The sequence below is a fragment of the Scomber scombrus genome, chromosome 7, assembly GCF_963691925.1.
Source record: "Scomber scombrus chromosome 7, fScoSco1.1, whole genome shotgun sequence".
Taxonomy (NCBI): domain Eukaryota; kingdom Metazoa; phylum Chordata; class Actinopteri; order Scombriformes; family Scombridae; genus Scomber; species Scomber scombrus.
In genome coordinates this window covers 32,800,225-32,819,445 of record NC_084976.1, presented here as the reverse complement: position 1 = coordinate 32,819,445, position 19,221 = coordinate 32,800,225, and the positions used below count along the sequence as shown (strand labels likewise).

Genomic DNA, 19,221 nt, shown 5'->3' with positions numbered 1-19,221 from the left:
TGAAGGAGTGTTTTTAAAGCAAAACCTTCAAAACCTTCTCAGATTACAGTTTCTCCTCAAATGCCTCTTTTTTAAATCACATTTATGAGTCAAGAACTTTCTAAAAATTATTAATATAAAATATTTTTTCTTCAAACAGTCAATTTTATTTTTTAATGTCATGAGAATGACTGAATGAGTGTGATCCAGAAGGAGCAGCTGGACACTACATTACCCAGAATCCCATTCCTACAGAGGGTCGTGATGCCTTCAAATGCTGCTGGAAATGTGGCTTTAAAAAGAAAATCATTTTATCATGAAGTCTGTTTTTTTTTTTCAATGTTTCTACTATATGTGTTTATTAAGACAACTGGTAGAAATAAATCATTTGTAATATAGTTGGGATTTTAACAACCCCCCCCCCCCCCCCCCCCCATTACTACTGTCACCAGTTTTAAACTAAAAACTACAGAAAATGCCAAATTGAAGATATTTTAGACTTTGTAACAGAAAAATGTTCATTGTCTTTTTCATGCATAATAACATTATAATAATATTATTATCACTTTTCTCTGAAACTAAGAGATCTCATTAATATTTCAGAAGTTCTAATATTTATTGGAACTTGCTGTAAAACACACACATTATCTTTGTTTCAGCTTTAGTTTCTGTTGAGATGAGGATTTTACACAATGGATGATATAAAACATACTGATAAAATACTTTTTACTGTAGTAGGATTGTTCATGCAGGGCTTTTACGGCAGTATTAGTACTTTTAAAGTAGTATTATTGCATTAATGTAGTATTATTACATTAATGTAGTATTATTGCATTAATGTAGTATTAGTACATTAATGTAGTATTATTGCATTAATGCAGTATTAGTACTTTTAATGTAGTATTATTACATTAATGCAGTATTAGTACATTAATGTAGTATTAGTACATTAATGCAGTATTAGTACTCTTCCAGCAGTAAAGTAACAGAGTACTTCTCCATCAGCGCATCATTTCCGACGTTTAACCGGGACCCTGAACGCCTCATGACCTTTTACCCACCACACTAACGAGAGTCATGCGTTCGGGTTCACGGTAACGGTAACGTGCGTGTCACTGTCCGCTGCTCGGTGAACCGGCAGCTCTCACTGCCTACAGGCTGCCACCGTTTACCGGCTCCGTTACCGGGTTAGAGGAGCAGCTACCGGGTTAGCTAACGGCTAACGGGAGATGGAGGAGTTTCTATCGAGCTGCCGCGAAAGTGTGCAGGTAACACACACAAATACACACATACACACATGTAGACACTACACACACATATACATACACACATATACACACACATATACACACATGTACACACTACACACATGTACACACTACACACATATACACATGTACACACATGTACACACTACACACACATATACACACACATATACACACACATGTACACACTACACACACATACACACATGTACACACTACACACACACACACACATGTACACACTACACACACATATACACACACATATACACACACATATACACACACACATGTACACAATACACACATGTACACACTACACGCACACATGTACACACTACACACACACATATACACACACATATACACACTACACACACACATACACAATACTCACACTACACACACATACTACACACATACTACACACATATATACACACACACATGTACACACTACACACACATACACACACACACACTGATGGGTGAGTTGACGGTAACGGCCGCTGATGACATCATGTCGGTAAAGCTCGGCTCTGTTCAGCTGAACGACTTCCGGTCAGTGATCGACTTTAAATGTTTTAACTTAACAGAAATATATTATTATTATTATATTATTATTATTATATTATTATTATTATATTATTATTATTATTATGTTAGTATTATAATTATAATTATATTATTATTATAATTATATTATATTATTATTATTATAATTTTATTATTAGTATATTATTATTTTATTATTAGTATATTATTATTATATTATTATTATAGTTATATTATATTATTATTATATTATTATTATTATAGTTCACTAAAACTAAAACTAGCAGTTAAAAAACTAATGAACATTTCTGAACTATAATAACTCTGCTGCAGAATGAAAAGTTTGCTCCTGTTTAAGATTAAATTAAAAAATTTTAAGTTGCTCAGTGTGTAATAAAATAAATGCAAACAATAAATCATGTTGTCAGACACAGTGCTGGTTTAATGTTCTGACCAGGAGGGGAGTTCTGGTCCTCTGAAATGAGGCCAACCAGGAAGTAACTTAAAGCTGCATTCTATCAAAAGGCCACCAGGGGGCGACCGTTTTGGTGTCAAAAGGACTTCCGTCTCTATACAAGTCAATGGAGAATTCACCAACTTCTCACTTGATTTCTAACCTCAGTAAATGTTTTCAAAATGTGTTTATGGTCTCAATCGCTAGTTTAAAGCCTTCTTCAATGCAGTATGATGTTCATTTGGGACATTTTGGCCTCCCTGATTTTATATGTGACGATAAAGCAGGGTATGCATTAGGGCGTGGCTACGTGGTGATTGACAGGTTGATTGGTTCACAGGTTCAGGAGGGCGCCTCATGCTCCTCCTGATGCCCATATAAGTAGAATCCATGTTTTTATTTTTCCCAGCATGCAGCTGAAATGTTCAAGATGGCGCTGCTCAGATCCGATACTATTGGCCTCCGAGCAGCAGTCCACAAACCAATGGGTGACGTCACGGATGTTACGTCCTTTATATACAGTCTGTGATTCTGAGCCAGTTTTTGTGTTATTTTATATTTATTAAACTAAAGCTTGTTATAATTCTAATTATTGATTATTAATAACTTCGTTTGTATGAGAAACAAAACATCTGTGACAGTTTTAACCAAAACTTAATAAAACCGATTATTAAAGTTAACCTGATGTGTTGTTGCTTAGTGACACAAACTAACACTTCAACACAGTTTATCTGTTAGGAAATGTTAACTCAATATTATTAAAGTCTAGTAATCAGAGAGAGGTCGTCTGTTATTCTGCGACAAACAGGACAGAAGGAAGGAAGGAAGGAAGGAAGGACAGATGGAAGGAAGGAAGGACAGATGGAAGGAAGGAAGGAAGGAAGGACAGATGGAAGGAAGGAAGGACAGATGGAAGGAAGGAAGGAAGGAAGGACAGATGGAAGGAAGGAAGGAAGGAAGGACAGATGGAAGGAAGGAATGAAGGACAGATGGAAGGAAGGAAGGAAAGAGAGATGGAAGGAAGGAAGGAAGGACAGATGGAAGGAAGGAAGGAAGGACAGATGGAAGGAAGGAAGGAAAGAGAGATGGAAGGAAGGAAGGAAGGAAGGACAGATGGAAGGAAGGAATGAAGGACAGATGGAAGGAAGGAAGGAAAGAGAGATGGAAGGAAGGAAGGAAGGACAGATGGAAGGAAGGAAGGAAGGACAGATGGAAGGAAGGAAGGAAAGAGAGATGGAAGGAAGGAAGGAAGGACAGATGGGAGAAAGGAAGGAAGGAAGGAAGGAAGGACAGATGGAAGATAGGAAGGAAGGACAGATGGAAGGAAGGACAGATGGGAGAAAGGAAGGAAGGAAGGACAGATGGAAGGAAGGAAGGAAGGACAGATGGAAGGAAGGAAGGAAAGAGAGATGGAAGGAAGGAAGGAAGGACAGATGGAAGAAGGGAAGGAAGGAAGGACAGATGGGAGAAAGGAAGGACAGATGGAAGGAAGGAAGGAAGGAAGGAAGGAAGGAAGGACAGATGGAAGGAAGGAAGGAAAGAGAGATGGAAGGAAGGAAGGAAGGACAGATGGAAGAAGGGAAGGAAGGAAGGACAGATGGGAGAAAGGAAGGAAGGAAGGACAGATGGAAGATAGGAAGGAAGGAAGGAAGGAAGGACAGATGGAAGGAAGGAAGGACAGATGGAAGAAGGGAAGGAAGGAAGGACAGATGGAAGAAAGGAAGGAAGGAAGGACAGATGGGAGAAAGGAAGGAAGGAAGGACAGATGGAAGATAGGAAGGAAGGACAGATGGAAGAAAGGAAGGAGAGATGGAAGAAAGGAAGGAAGGAAGGACAGATGGGAGAAAGGAAGGAAGGAAGGACAGATTGAAGATAGGAAGGAAGGACAGATGGAAGAAGGGAAGGAAGGAAGGACAGATGGGAGAAAGGAAGGAAGGAAGGACAGATGGAAGGAAGGAAGGAAAGAGAGATGGAAGGAAGGAAGGACAGATGGAAGAAGGGAAGGAAGGAAGGACAGATGGGAGAAAGGAAGGAAGGAAGGACAGATGGAAGGAAAGAAGGAAGGAAGGACAGATGGAAGGAAGGAAGGAAAGAGAGATGGAAGGAAGGAAGGAAGGAAGGACAGATGGAAGATAGGAAGGAAGGAAGGAAGGACAGATGGAAGGAAGGAAGGACAGATGGAAGAAGGGAAGGAAGGAAGGACAGATGGAAGAAAGGAAGGAAGGAAGGACAGATGGGAGAAAGGAAGGAAGGAAGGACAGACGGAAGATAGGAAGGAAGGACAGATGGAAGAAAGGAAGGAGAGATGGAAGAAAGGAAGGAAGGAAGGACAGATGGGAGAAAGGAAGGAAGGAAGGACAGATTGAAGATAGGAAGGAAGGACAGATGGAAGAAGGGAAGGAAGGAAGGACAGGTGGGAGAAAGGAAGGAAGGACAGATGGGAGAAAGGAAGGAAGGAAGGACAGATGGAAGATAGGAAGGAAGGACAGATGGAAGAAAGGAAGGAAGAACAGATGGAAGAAAGGAAGGACAGATGGAAGAAAGGAAGGAAGGAAGGACAGATGGGAGAAAGGAAGGAAGGAAGGACAGATTGAAGATAGGAAGGAAGGAAAGACAGATGGGAGAAAGGAAGGAAGGAAGGACAGATGGAAGAAAGGAAGGAGAGATGGAAGAAAGGAAGGAAGGAAGGACAGATGGAAGATAGGAAGGAAGGGCAGGTGGAAGAACAGGAAGGAAGGACAGATGGAAGAAGGGAAGGAAGGAAGGACAGATGGAAGGAAGGAAGGAAGAAAGGATGAAAGAAAGGAAGGAAGGACAGATGGAAGAAAGGAAGGAGAGATGGAAGAAAGGAAGGAAGGACAGATGGGAGAAAGGAAGGAAGGAAGGACAGATTGAAGATAGGAAGGAAGGACAGATGGAAGAAGGGAAGGAAGGAAGGACAGATGGGAGAAAGGAAGGAAGGAAGGACAGATGGAAGAAAGGTAGGAAGGAAGGACAGATGGAAGAAAGGAAGGAAGGAAGGACAGATGAAATATAGGAAGGAAGGACAGGTGGAAGAAAAGGTAGGAAGGACAGATGGAAGAAGTGAAAGAAGGAAGGACAGATGGAAGGAAGGAAGGAAGAAAGGATGGAAGGAAGGAATGAAGGACGGATGGATGAAAGGAAGGAAGAAAGGATGGAAGGAAGCAAGGAAGGAATGATGGAAGGAAGAAAGGAAGGAAGGACAGATGGAAGAAGGGAAGGAAGATAGGATGGAAGGAATGATGGAAGGAAAAAAGGAAGGAAGACAGATGGAAGAAGAAGTAATAATATACTAATATCACTTTATAAGTGACTAAGTTCCAGAGAGAGTTTATGCATCTACACACTTATATCCAATAAATGAAACTTGAATGCCACCAAATGTACAATAAAGGCAAAAAAGCAAAATATCTTTGATCAGTGTCCGTGTGCAGATGTTCGGTTGTGTTGGTCGGACCTCTCAGTTGTGCGTCCTGCTCTTCTTCCTCCAGGCAAACGCGGACCAGGCTGAACCAGGGTTCCACGTGGTTCTGGGGAACGAGGCCTGCGATGTGGACTCCATGGTGTCCGCTTTGGCCTTCGCCTACTTCCTGTCCAAGGTGAGACATTGTCCAATCAGCTATCAGCAGTCGTCCGCCCGTCCACTGTTAGACGTGTCGTGTGTCTTTGTCAGACGGCGCCCAGCAACACGCTCGTCGTCCCGCTGCTTAACATCCGGCAGGCGGACCTGGTGCTGCGGTCAGATAACCTCTTCCTGCTGCGCCAGACCGGCTTCTCTCCAGACCTCCTGCTGTTCAGGGACCAGCTGGACCTGCAAGCGCTGCAGCGAGCCGGCCGCCTGCGCCTAACGCTGGTTGATCACAACGTCCTGCCCAGGTAGAATATACACCTGACCGGTAGAATATACACCTGACCGGTAGACACAACCGCCTGACCGGTAGACACAGCCACCTGACAGGTAGACACAACCACCTGACAGGTAGATACAACCACCTGACCGGTAGATACAACCACCTGACCGGTAGACACAACCACCTGACAGGTAGATACAACCACCTGACCGGTAGATACAACCACCTGACAGGTAGATACAACCACCTGACAGGTAGATACAACCACCTGACCGGTAGAACAACCACCTGACAGGTAGATACAACCACCTGACAGATAGTCACAACCACCTGACAGGTAGATACAACCACCTGACAGATAGATACAACCACCTGACAGGTAGATACAACCACCTGACAGATAGTCACAACCACCTGACAGGTAGAACAACCACCTGACAGGTAGATACAACCACCTGACCGGTAGAACAACCACCTGACAGGTAGATACAACCACCTGACAGGTAGATACAACCACCTGACCGGTAGAACAACCACCTGACAGGTAGATACAACCACCTGACAGGTAGATACAACCACCTGACCGGTAGAACAACCACCTGACAGGTAGATACAACCACCTGACAGGTCGACACAACCACCTAACAGGTAGACATCTCTCCTGCAGTTCAGACAGAGACCTGGAGGAGGCGGTAGTGGAGGTGATCGACCATCACCTGCAGGAAAGAGAGCCCTCCCCCACCTGCCCTGTTACCGTGGAGACGGTGGGATCCTGCGCCACCTTGATAACAGAACGCATCATCCAGAAAGCTCCGGAGATCCTGGACCAGCAGCTCGCTCAGCTGCTCTACGGTAACAGTCATGTCACTGATCAGTATTGATTTCCTATGGAAGGTATTGATTAGTGATCGGTGTGATTGGTGTCTGATCGTGTTTAGCCGCGATCCTGCTGGACTGCGTCAACATGGCTCCAGCAGCAGGGAAGGTGACTCCTAAAGACAGTCAGTACGCTGCAGCGCTGGAGGCTCGGTTCCCTTCTTTACCACCGCGCGGCGCCTTCTTCCAGGCGCTGCAGAACGCTAAGTTCGACGTCTCAGGTGAGTCTGAGTGTCCCACCTGTACCTGAGCACAGGTAGAGCAGGAAAAGGGAAGTCAGACAGGATGTGGAGGTTTATTTGTTACAATATTTTGAAGGTGTAGTTTGCAGTATTTTGAAGTACTAACTGCAGTATTTTGAAGTACTAACTGCAGTATTTTGAAGTACTAACTGCAGTATTTTGTCCTCAGGTCTGAACACGGAGCAGATGTTGTTGAAGGACATGAAAGCTGTTTCAGGAAGTTTAAATCTCGTCATCTCTGTTCTCTACATCACACTGGAGGTTAGAACTACACACTATTACACACTACTACACACTGCTACACACTGCTACACACTACTATACACTACTACACACTACTACACACTGCTACACACTACTACACACTGCTACACACTACTACACACTGCTACACACTACTACACACTGCTACACACTACTACACACTACTACACACTGCTACACACTACTACACACTGCTACAAACTGTACTATACACTACTATACATTACTATACATTACTATACACTACTATACACTGCTACACACTACTACACACTGCTACAAACTGTACTATACACTACTATACACTACTATACACACTCTGAGATTTGACTGTGACACTAGAGAAAAGCTGCAGCTGTATTGATTATATTGGATGTATTGATCCTGTCTGAGATGTTATAAGTAATGATGACATCACAAAGCTGTTATCACCTGCTGCCTCTGGAGGGCGCCACCTGACCAATCAGCTGCAGCCTGACCAATCAGCTGCAGCCTGACCAATCAGCTGCAGTCTGACCAATCAGCTGCAGTCTGACCAATCAGCTGCAGCCTGACCAATCAGCAGCAGCCTGACCAATCAGCAGCAGCCTGACCAATCAGCTGCAGTCTGACCAATCAGCAGCAGCCTGACCAATCAGCTGCAGCCTGACCAATCAGCTGCAGCCTGACCAATCAGCTGCAGCCTGACCAATCAGCTGCAGTGAGCTTTTTCTGACAGCAGATGGAGACACAGAGAACTTTACCCTCAAAGCAGATCTCTAACTGTGTGTGTGTGTGTGTGTGTGTGTGTGTGTGTGTGTGTGTGTGTGTGTGTGTGTGTGTGTGTGTGTGTGTGTGTGTGTGTGTTTTTTAGGACTTCCTGCAGAGGGCGGACTTGGAGGCGGAGCTCTCGGCTTTTTGTCGGAGGCTGGGATTGGATCTTCTCCTCCTGATGACCATTTCCTTCACGGAGGGCAAAGAGCCAATCAGAGAGCTCGCTGTGTTCAGCCACAGCGCCAACTGCAGGGAGCAGGTACGCTGCTGTCGCCACGGTTACCACTGACATCACCACATCCTGACATCCTGCTCGCTGTGTGTGTGTGTGTGTGTGTGTGTGTGTGTCAGTTGCCATGACGACCGCTGTGTCTCTGTCTCCGCAGGTGAGCGAGTACCTGGAGCGAGCTCGTAACCCCGCCCTCAACCTCTGTCCAATCAGCAGCCCCCATCCTCACATCACAGCCTATCACCAAGGTGACCAGCGTGATCACATGACCGATCTAATCAATCACTGTGATCAACGATTATTGATCAACAAGTATTGATCACCAGGAAATCAATCTGCAGATATTCTGATCAGATGATCGATTCATGAAGTTTTTAAACAGAAATGAGAAAGTATTGATCAGAAAGTATTGATCATAGAGTATTGATCAGTAAGTATTGATTAGAGAGTATTGATCAGTAAGTATTGATCAGAGTATTGATCAGTAAGTATTGATCAGAGTATTGATCAGTAAGTATTGATCAGAGTATTGATCAGTAAGTATTGATCAGTGCTATGTCTGCAGCTCATCCTCATGGACTCATTGACGTGATCAGATGATCAATAATAATCAATAACGATCAATAACGATCAGTGACGGCGGTTATTGATCGATCAGCTTCATCGTGTCTCTTTCCGTCTTCAGGAAACACGCTTGCGTCCCGTAAGAAGCTCCTCCCCATCGTCAAGGACTTCCTGCGGGAGCGTGACGGAGACGGTCGCCTAGGAGACGGTGAGGAGGGGGGGGGGGTGCCGCCGACCCCGGTGAACAGCCTGGTGGAGGGTTGCCCGCTGGACGCCGGCCTGCTCGGCCTATCACAGGCTCTGCACGACAAGATCAGCAAGATGGCCGACAGGGACTGAGGCGTCGCCTGTCAATCATCCTGACCGTCAGACGGACCAATCGGGACGGACCGACCACATGACATCACTTCCTGCTGCCAGAATATAACCAAACATGTTTGATTGAACACGCTGACCAAACTCTACACTTCCTGTATGTTTCACAATAAAGGTACGGTCACATGACTCTTCAGCCCCGAAAACGTTTTAACGAACGACGGAAAAAAAGTCGTAAATCTTTAAATTAAAACCGAATTTAAATTATAAATTATAAATAATAAATAAAATGTAATAAAGCTCACAGACTTTTAATCTGGTAACTTTTCACTTCTCATCTCATTTTATTTCTTCAGTGTGACTTTAATTCTCCGTCGTGACATCACTTCCTTTTTCAGGGTTGGAAACGTCATGTGACCGTCCCTTTTAGGGAAGGAAGAGATTCTGCTTTTATTGTGAAATAGAGGCAGGAAGTGATGAGTATGCAGCTACAGGAAGTTACAACAAGGCCAGAAAACAGGCGACGGGCAGCTGCAGCAAACCTCAACCTGCCGACCTTTGACCCCAAAACACTGAAACATGACATCACCTGCACGGCCGCGTACTAACAGTAATAATAATGATGATGATGATAGGAGTTTTATTGTGAAGGCACTAACAGCTGAGCTGCAGCTTCAAACCAAAACGAGACAATCAGCAGTTTGTTTTTTTTAATAAATGAGAAATGAACTGATGAAGAAGTAAAAGTCGAGTTGTTTGAAGTTTTTCTGTGTTTGTCCTGAAGGTGGCGCTACAGCAGAGGTCAGAGGTCACGACGATGCTGCTGATAATTAACCCTCCTGTTGTCCTCGAGTCAAGGAAGGAAGGAAAGGAGGGAAGAAGGAAGGAAAGGACGAAGAAGGAAAGAAAGGAGGGAAGAAGGAAGGAAAGGAGGAAGGAAGGAAGGGAGGAAGGAGGGAGTAAGGAAGATGGAAGGAAAGGAGGGAAGAAGGAAGGAAAGGAGGAAGGAAGGAAGGGAGGAAGAAGGAAGGAAAGGAGGGAAGAAGGAAGGAAAGGACGAAGAAGGAAAGAAAGGACGAAGAAGGAAAGAAAGGAGGGAGGAAGAAGGAAGGAAAGGAGGGAAGAAGGAAGGAAAGGATGGAGGAAGAAGGAAGGAAAGGAGGGAGGAAGGAAGGAAAGGATGGAGGAAGAAAGAAGGAAAGGAAGGGAGGAAGGAAGACGGAAGGAAAGGAGGGAGGAATGAAGGGAGGGAGGAAGGAAAGGAGAGAGGAATGAAGGAAAGGAGGGAGGAAGGAAGGGAGGAAAGGAAAAGTTAAACCCCCAGTTAACCCAAACCTGCACTTATATACACATTTAAATATATATAAATTCAGCATTAAAACAAAGAAGAATAAACTTTAAACCAAAATACGATATAAAGAAGAAATTAAAGTTAAATTATAAATTGCAGAAAAGTTTTCACATGTTGATTTTTAACCCTCCTGTTGTCCTCGAGTCAAGGAAGGAAGGGAGGAAGAAGGAAGGAAAGGAGGGAGGAAAGGAGGAAGAAGGAAGGAAAGGAAGGATGGAAGGGAGGAAAAAGGAAGGAAAGGAAGGATGGAAGGAAAGGAAGGAAGGACGGAGAAAAGAAGGGAGGAAGAAGGAAGGAAGGACGGAAGAAGGAAGGAAGGTAGGAGGAAGGAAAGGAAGGAAGGAAAGAAGGAAGGAAGGACAGAAGAAAGAAGGAAGGAAGGGAGGAAGGAAAGAAAAAGGAAGGTAGGAAAGAAGGAAGGAAGGTAGGGGGAGGAAAGAAAGAGAAGGATGGAGGAAAAGAAGGAGGGAGGGAGGAATAGTAAAAACAGACGGGGGTTAAATGAAAGATATGAACAAAATTAAGACGGAGAGTAAAAGTTTATATTTTATAAAAACAAAGATTTATAAGTTTGAGTCAAACTTCTCAGATACAAAATAAAAGTTTAACTTATAAGTAAAATTATAAATTAAAAGTCCAAACTCTGAGATGCTGACTGTTTATTATTATTAATATACATTTAACAGCTGTTATAACATCATATACACATTTCTTTATTGCACTTCTCCTAATGTAACTCACAGTTTACACTAATAGCATCACGGTTTTTAACATTTTTATATCTGAAAATGTAGTTTGATAGTTTGAATTAATAATATTCTATAAAATGTTTTCCTGGATTATAAAATATAGATTTATAAAGTCTGTTAATAAAGTTAATATAAAGATATTCACTCAGTTTAGTTTGACTTTAAAACATAAATCATATCATGATTGTGATATAAAGAGTTCAACATTTAAACCACTGAGTATTTTTAATTTTTTTAAAATTCAAACTTCTGATAAACATTTTTAAAATAATTATAAACAAACTCTTTGTGTGTTAAAGAGGCGGGCACTTGGACCCTGAGGACATCCAGCTGTTTCCTGCTTTAAATAACCTCAGCATCTGATTGGTTAATACTAATAAAGTCAGAGTGAAGCTGGTCTGCTGCCTCACCTGTCCGCACACACCAGGTGAGTGTCGACCAATCAGGCGGCTGCATCTCACAGCAGAAATGCAGCAGAACCTGTCGGGCAGAGAGAGAGAGAGCGAGGCGGGCGAGAGACATTGAGTCAGAGCGGCAACTCCCTCAGAGAGACGAGGAAGGAGGAAGATGAAGCTGTGACAGCGTCACACACACACAGTCTCTCTCACACACACACAGTCTCTCTCACACACACACACACACACCGAGAGACTGAGTCCAGCTGGTCAGAACACGCCGTGACATCACTGTGACATCATGAGTGCCCCGGCCGACCACGCGGAGGAAAGGTACGTTACAGATACAACTCTGTGTGTGTGTGTGTGTGTGTGTGTGTGTGTGTGTGTGTGTGTGTGTGTGTTCCTGAACTCTCAGAAAGGGGAAGTTGGTGTTTTTGCAGTTTTCTGCAGCTGAAACCGGTTTCTCCGGACGGTCAGTGAAGGCGTCTGCTGCGTTCACTTTTCTCTGATGAGCAGGAAGTGATGTCAGCTGACTTCCTGTCTGCTGCGGCTCCTCAGAGATCAGAACTCAGACGTTGTTTTCAGATCAGACTTTAAACTCCTGAACGACTCTAAACGACAGCGGATCCTCTTCAGGTTCTCCTAGAACCTTCGAGAACCTCGTCAACGACCACAGCGTCATTTTAGGAGTTCTTGCCAAGAACCCTGAAAACTCTTCAAGCGCTACTAGAACCACACAAGAACCCCTGGAATCTCCACAAAACACTGAAACCTCCTCCTGCATTCCTTGAACCACTTTAAGAACAACCGTAGAACCGTGGAACTACCTCAACTACCTGTAGAACCTTTTCAAGTGTTCCTGGAACCTCAACAACATCCGAGGTTCCATCTCAGGGGAACTGAAAGGACCGTGAACCTCATAGAACCTCTTAAAGAACCCCAGAATGCTCCGAAGCACTCCTGCTATCGACTGAAGCGTCCTCGTGTACCAACTTCTTTAAAGAACATCTAGAAACTTTGAGAACCCTGAAAACTCTTTGAGCACAACTAGAACCACACAAGAACCAAGGTGCCATCTGAAGAACACTGAACCTCCTCCTGCATTCCTAGAACCTCTTTTTATTAACCCTCCTGTTGTCCTCGAGTCAAGGGAGGAAGGGAGGAAGGAAGGATGGAAGGAAGGAAGGATGGGAGGAAGGACAGATGACACAAAGGAAGGAAGGATGGGAGGAAGGAAGGAAGGGAGGAAGGAAGGAATGAAAATGAAAAAATGAAATTCAACTTCAAAAATGTCTCCAGCAGGATCTCTGAAGTCAGCAGTGATTTGTGTTATTCTTCCTTTATACACTAAAGCACAACCTGTAACTATAGCAACCATAGAACACAACCTGTATCTATAGCAACCATAGAACAACCTGTATCTAAAGCAACCATAGAACAACCTGTATCTATAGCAATCATAGAACAACCTGTATCTATAGCAACCATAGAACAACCTGTATCTATAGCAACCATAGAACAACCTGTATCTATAGCAACCATAGAACAACCTGTTTCTATAGCAACCATAGAACAACCTGTATCTATAGCAACCATAGAACAACCTGTATCTATAGCAACCAGGAAAGATGGAAGGAAGGACAGATGACACGAAGGAAGAAGGAAGGAAGGAAGGAAGGAAGGAAGGAAGGAAGCCTAACCCATCACACAACCTGATGGTCTGTCTGTGTATTACATACCTCATACAAGCTAAACATTGACCTAAAAGTTAAATGAGTTCAATAGATTTTAGACACAAAGTGGTTGAGCAGAACTATGAAGGGTTAAAGTCAGGATCTACGTCACAGTGCAGCAGAACGTGTGAACTAACTAGATGATGATGTAACTCATCATCTAGTCCCAACACTTAGGAACACCTGTAGAACCCTGAAACCTCCTCAACTACCGTTTGAGCCTCTCCAAGTCCTCAGAGAACATCTTAATGCCCTGAAGCACCAGGGAAGCGTCCTCATGCATCAACTCTTTAAAGAACGTCTAGAACCTTCAACAACACAGAACCTGATCAGAGAGAACTCGCTGCCAGGTGGATGTTCCAGTTCTGCTATTTCCCAGCGGGACCCTGAAGGCATCACAGAGGAAACATAAACCCTCCACCTGAAACAGATCTGCTTCACCTGTGACCTCATACACACACACACACACACACACACACACACACACACACATACACATACAGACACACCCACTCTCACACACACACACATACAGACACACCCACTCTCTCACACACACACACATACACACATTCTCACACACACACACACACACACACACACACACACACAGAGGAGGCAGGTGTGGTTACCTGGGTGGGTGTGTCACTGTGTGCTTCAGTAACAACAAACAGAGGAACAATGGAGCCCCGCCCCCCCCCACCCCCCTCCTCACCTGCAGCAGGTGTGCCAGACTCAGAGGACGAGCGGTCGGTCAGGTTTGTTCAGGACTGAATTAAAACACCGAGCCGGAGCGACTGCATGCCGACCTGAGGAGAGGTACAGCTGAGAGTCACATGACTGCACCCCTCCAACAGGTAAACCAGGAAGTGTTCAGTGGAGTCTGGTTTCAGTCAGAGAGCAGGAATTCAGTGTATGTGTGTGTGTGTGTTTGTGTGTTTTCATGCTGTTGTGAGGACCCACCGTCCCCATGATGTTAAATATATATATTTACTTTTATTAACCTTTTTATTAAACTGATTATTCACTAAATATTAATGATTTATGTCAGATTTGATCTTTTTCTACCTGAGCAGGTAAAACATGACATCATCTCTATCACACACTAACCCAAAAATACACATTAACATATAAATCAGTGTTTATTGTTATTGTTCATGTATGAAATCAGCTGATATCTGAACGTGTTTAATGTTTAATGTTGTTTTAGTTTATGATTAGAAACAGGTAGAGGTCAGACTGAACCTGTGTGTGTGTGTGTGTGTTGAAATGCTTTTTACACACATTTATGACCTATTTAATGTGTTTAGAAGAAAACGTCTGAATTCACTTTACACGGTCTTTAACTGTCTGTGTTTTGTCCCTGCAGGGCTCCCGTAGAGGCTTCAGACCCGCACAACATCCAGGACATGGAGCTGAGAGAGGAGTGGCAGGATGACGGCTTCCCCAGGTCATAATAATAATAATAATAATAATAATAATAATAATAATAATTATAATAATAATAATAACAATTATAATAACAATAATAATAATAATAATAATAACCCGTTAAATTAAACTTTATCACCTGGATGAATACATCTATCCAGTTATTTTGTTTTTTATTCTGTAAAATATTATATAATATATTATATAATGTAGAGTATTTATACAGTATTATATATTATATAATATACAGTATTATATAATATAATGTGTTCTCCATGTTGTGTCAGACTGTTGAACCAGCAGCTCTGATTTGAAGCAGCGTGTTTGTTCAGTTTATCTCGGCTCAGATAGCCGAAGGTGAAAAACTAGAGTCAACATTCAGACGTTTCCTTTGTGAGCCGCAGCAACCGTTATTAATCATATATCAGCTGTTATTAATCATATATCAGCTGTTATTAATCATATATCAGCTGTTATTAATCATATATCAGCTGTTATTACTCATATATCAGCTGTTATTAATCATATATCAGCTGTTATTAATCATATATCAGCTGTTATTAATCATATATCAGCTGTTATTACTCATATATCAGCTGTTATTAATCATATATCAGCTGTTATTACTCATATATCAGCTGTTATTAATCATATATCAGCTGTTATTAATCATATATCAGCTGTTATTAATCATATATCAGCTGTTATTAATCATATATCAGCTGTTATTAATCATATATCAGCTGTTATTAATCATATATCAGCTGTTATTAATCATATATCAGCTGTTATTAATCATATATCAGCTGTTATTACTCATATATCAGCTGTTATTAATCATATATCAGCTGTTATTACTCATATATCAGCTGTTATTAATCATATATCAGCTGTTATTAATCATATATCAGCTGTTATTAATCATATATCAGCTGTTATTAATCATATATCAGCTGTTATTAATCATATCTGCTGTTATTAATCATATATCAGCTGTTATTAATCATATATCAGCTGTTATTAATCATATATCAGCTGTTATTAATCATATATCAGCTGTTATTAATCATATATCAGCTGTTATTAATCATATATCAGCTGTTATTAATCATATCTGCTGTTATTAATCATATATCAGCTGTTATATCAGCTGTTATTAATCATATATCAGCTGTTATTAATCATATATCAGCTGTTATTAATCATATATCAGCTGTTATTAATCATATATCAGCTGTTATTAATCATATATCAGCTGCTATTAATCATATATCAGCTGTTATTAATCATATATCAGCCGTTATTAATCATATATCAGCTGTTATTAATCATATCTGCTGTTATTAATCATATATCAGCCGTTATTAATCATATATCAGCTGTTATTAATCATATCTGCTGTTATTAATCATATCTGCTGTTATTAATCATATATCAGCTGTTATTAATCATATCTGCTGTTATTAATCATATATCAGCTGTTATATCAGCTGTTATTAATCATATATCAGCTGTTATTAATCATATATCAGCTGTTATTAATCATATATCAGCTGTTATTAATCATATATCAGCTGTTATTAATCATATATCAGCTGTTATTACTCATATATCAGCTGTTATTAATCATATATCAGCTGTTATTACTCATATATCAGCTGTTATTAATCATATATCAGCTGTTATTAATCATATATCAGCTGTTATTACTCATATATCAGCCGTTATTAATCATATATCAGCTGTTATTAATCATATATCAGCCGTTATTAATCATATATCAGCCGTTATTAATCATATATCAGCTGTTATTAATCATATATCAGCTGTTATTAATCATATATCAGCTGTTATTAATCATATATCAGCTGTTATTAATCATATATCAGCTGTTATTACTCATATATCAGCTGTTATTAATCATATATCAGCTGTTATTAATCATATATCAGCTGTTATTAATCATATATCTGCTGTTATTAATCATATATCAGCTGTTATTAATCATATATCAGTTGTTATTAATCATATATCAGCTGTTATTAATCATATATCAGCTGTTATTAATCATATATCAGCTGTTATTAATCATATATCAGCTGTTATTACTCATATATCAGCTGTTATTACTCATATATCTGCTGTTATTAATCATATATCAGTTGTTATTAATCATATATCAGCTGTTATTAATCATATATCAGCTGTTATTACTCATATATCTGCTGTTATTAATCATATATCAGCTGTTATTAATCATATATCAGCTGTTATTAATCATATATCAGCTGTTATTAATCATATATCAGCTGTTATTACTCATATATCTGCTGTTATTAATCATATATCAGCTGTTATTAATCATATATCAGCTGTTATTAATCATATATCAGCTGTTATTAATCATATATCAGCTGTTATTAATCATATATCAGCTGTTATTAATCATATATCAGCCGTTATTAATCATATATCAGCCGTTATTACTCATATATCAGCCGTTATTAATCATATATCAGCCGTTATTACTCATATATCAGCCGTTATTAATCATATATCAGCTGTTATTAATCATATATCAGCTGTTATTACTCATATATCAGCCGTTATTAATCATATATCAGCTGTTATTAATCATATATCAGCTGTTATTAATCATATATCAGCTGTTATTAATCATATATCAGCTGTTATTAATCATATATCAGCTGTTATTAATCATATATCAGCTGTTATTAATCATATATCAGCTGTTATTAATCATATATCAGCTGTTATTAATCATATATCAGCTGTTATTAATCATATATCAGCTGTTATTACTCATATATCAGCCGTTATTAATCATATATCAGCTGTTATTAATCATATATCAGCTGTTATTAATCATATATCAGCTGTTATTAATCATATATCAGCTGTTATTAATCATATATCAGCCGTTATTAATCATATATCAGCTGTTATTAATCATATATCAGCTGTTATTACTCATATATCAGCTGTTATTAATCATATATCAGCTGTTATTAATCATATATCAGCTGTTATTACTCATATATCAGCTGTTATTAATCATATATCAGCTGTTATTAATCATATATCAGCTGTTATTAATCATATATCAGTTGTTATTAATCATATATCAGCTGTTATTAATCATATATCAGCCGTTATTAATCATATATCTGCTGTTATTAATCATATATCAGCTGTTATTAATCATATATCAGCTGTTATTAATCATATATCAGCTGTTATTAATCATATATCTGCTGTTATTAATCATATATCAGCTGTTATTAATCATATATCAGCTGTTATTAATCATATCTGCTGTTATTAATCATATATCAGCTGTTATTAATCATATATCAGCTGTTATTAATCATATATCAGCTGTTATTAATCATATATCAGCTGTTATTAATCATATATCAGCTGTTATTAATCATATATCTGCTGTTATTAATCATATATCAGCTGTTATTAATCATATATCAGCTGTTATTAATCATATATCTGCTGTTATTAATCATATATCAGCTGTTATTAATCATATATCAGCTGTTATTAATCATATATCAGCTGTTATTAATCATATATCTGCTGTTATTAATCATATATCAGCTGTTATTAATCATATATCTGCTGTTATTAATCATATATCAGCTGTTATTAATCATATATCAGCTGTTATTAATCATATATCAGCCGTTATTAATCATATATCAGCTGTTATTAATCATATATCAGCTGTTATTAATCATATATCAGCTGTTATTAATCATATATCAGCTGTTATTAATCATATATCAGCTGTTATTAATCATATATCTGCTGTTATTAATCATATATCAGCTGTTATTACTCATATATCAGCTGTTATTAATCATATATCAGCTGTTATTAATCATATATCAGCTGTTATTAATCATATATCAGCTGTTATTACTCATATATCAGCTGTTATTAATCATATATCAGCTGTTATTAATCATATATCAGCTGTTATTAATCATATATCAGCTGTTATTACTCATATATCAGCTGTTATTAATCATATATCTGCTGTTATTACTCATATATCTGCTGTTATTACTCATATATCAGCTGTTATTAATCATATATCAGCTGTTATTAATCAGCTGTTATTAATCATATCAGCTGTTATTAATCATATATCAGC

At 39.7% G+C, this 19,221-nt stretch overlaps 2 protein-coding genes across 2 annotated transcripts in view; both read left to right on the top strand.

Moving 5' to 3' along the window:
* Positions 1 to 1,054: 1,054 nt before the first annotated feature.
* Positions 1,055 to 10,116, top strand: prune (prune exopolyphosphatase). The gene is made up of 9 exons (XM_062422048.1): positions 1,055 to 1,247; positions 5,768 to 5,875; positions 5,950 to 6,152; positions 6,795 to 6,979; positions 7,066 to 7,224; positions 7,415 to 7,506; positions 8,363 to 8,521; positions 8,649 to 8,739; positions 9,177 to 10,116. Exons 1-9 carry the CDS (start codon positions 1,209 to 1,211, stop codon positions 9,392 to 9,394), a joined length of 1,254 nt encoding a protein of 417 aa, XP_062278032.1. The 5' UTR covers positions 1,055 to 1,208; the 3' UTR covers positions 9,395 to 10,116.
* A 1,741-nt stretch (positions 10,117 to 11,857) lies between these two features.
* bnipl (BCL2 interacting protein like) overlaps positions 11,858 to 19,221 on the top strand; it is a 16,235-nt gene continuing 8,871 nt past the window's right edge. The window contains exons 1-2 of the mRNA XM_062422056.1: positions 11,858 to 12,198; positions 14,971 to 15,051. Coding sequence (XP_062278040.1) covers positions 12,167 to 12,198; positions 14,971 to 15,051 — 113 coding nt within the window. The 5' untranslated portion in view covers positions 11,858 to 12,166. The remainder of the gene's footprint in view (positions 12,199 to 14,970; positions 15,052 to 19,221) is intronic.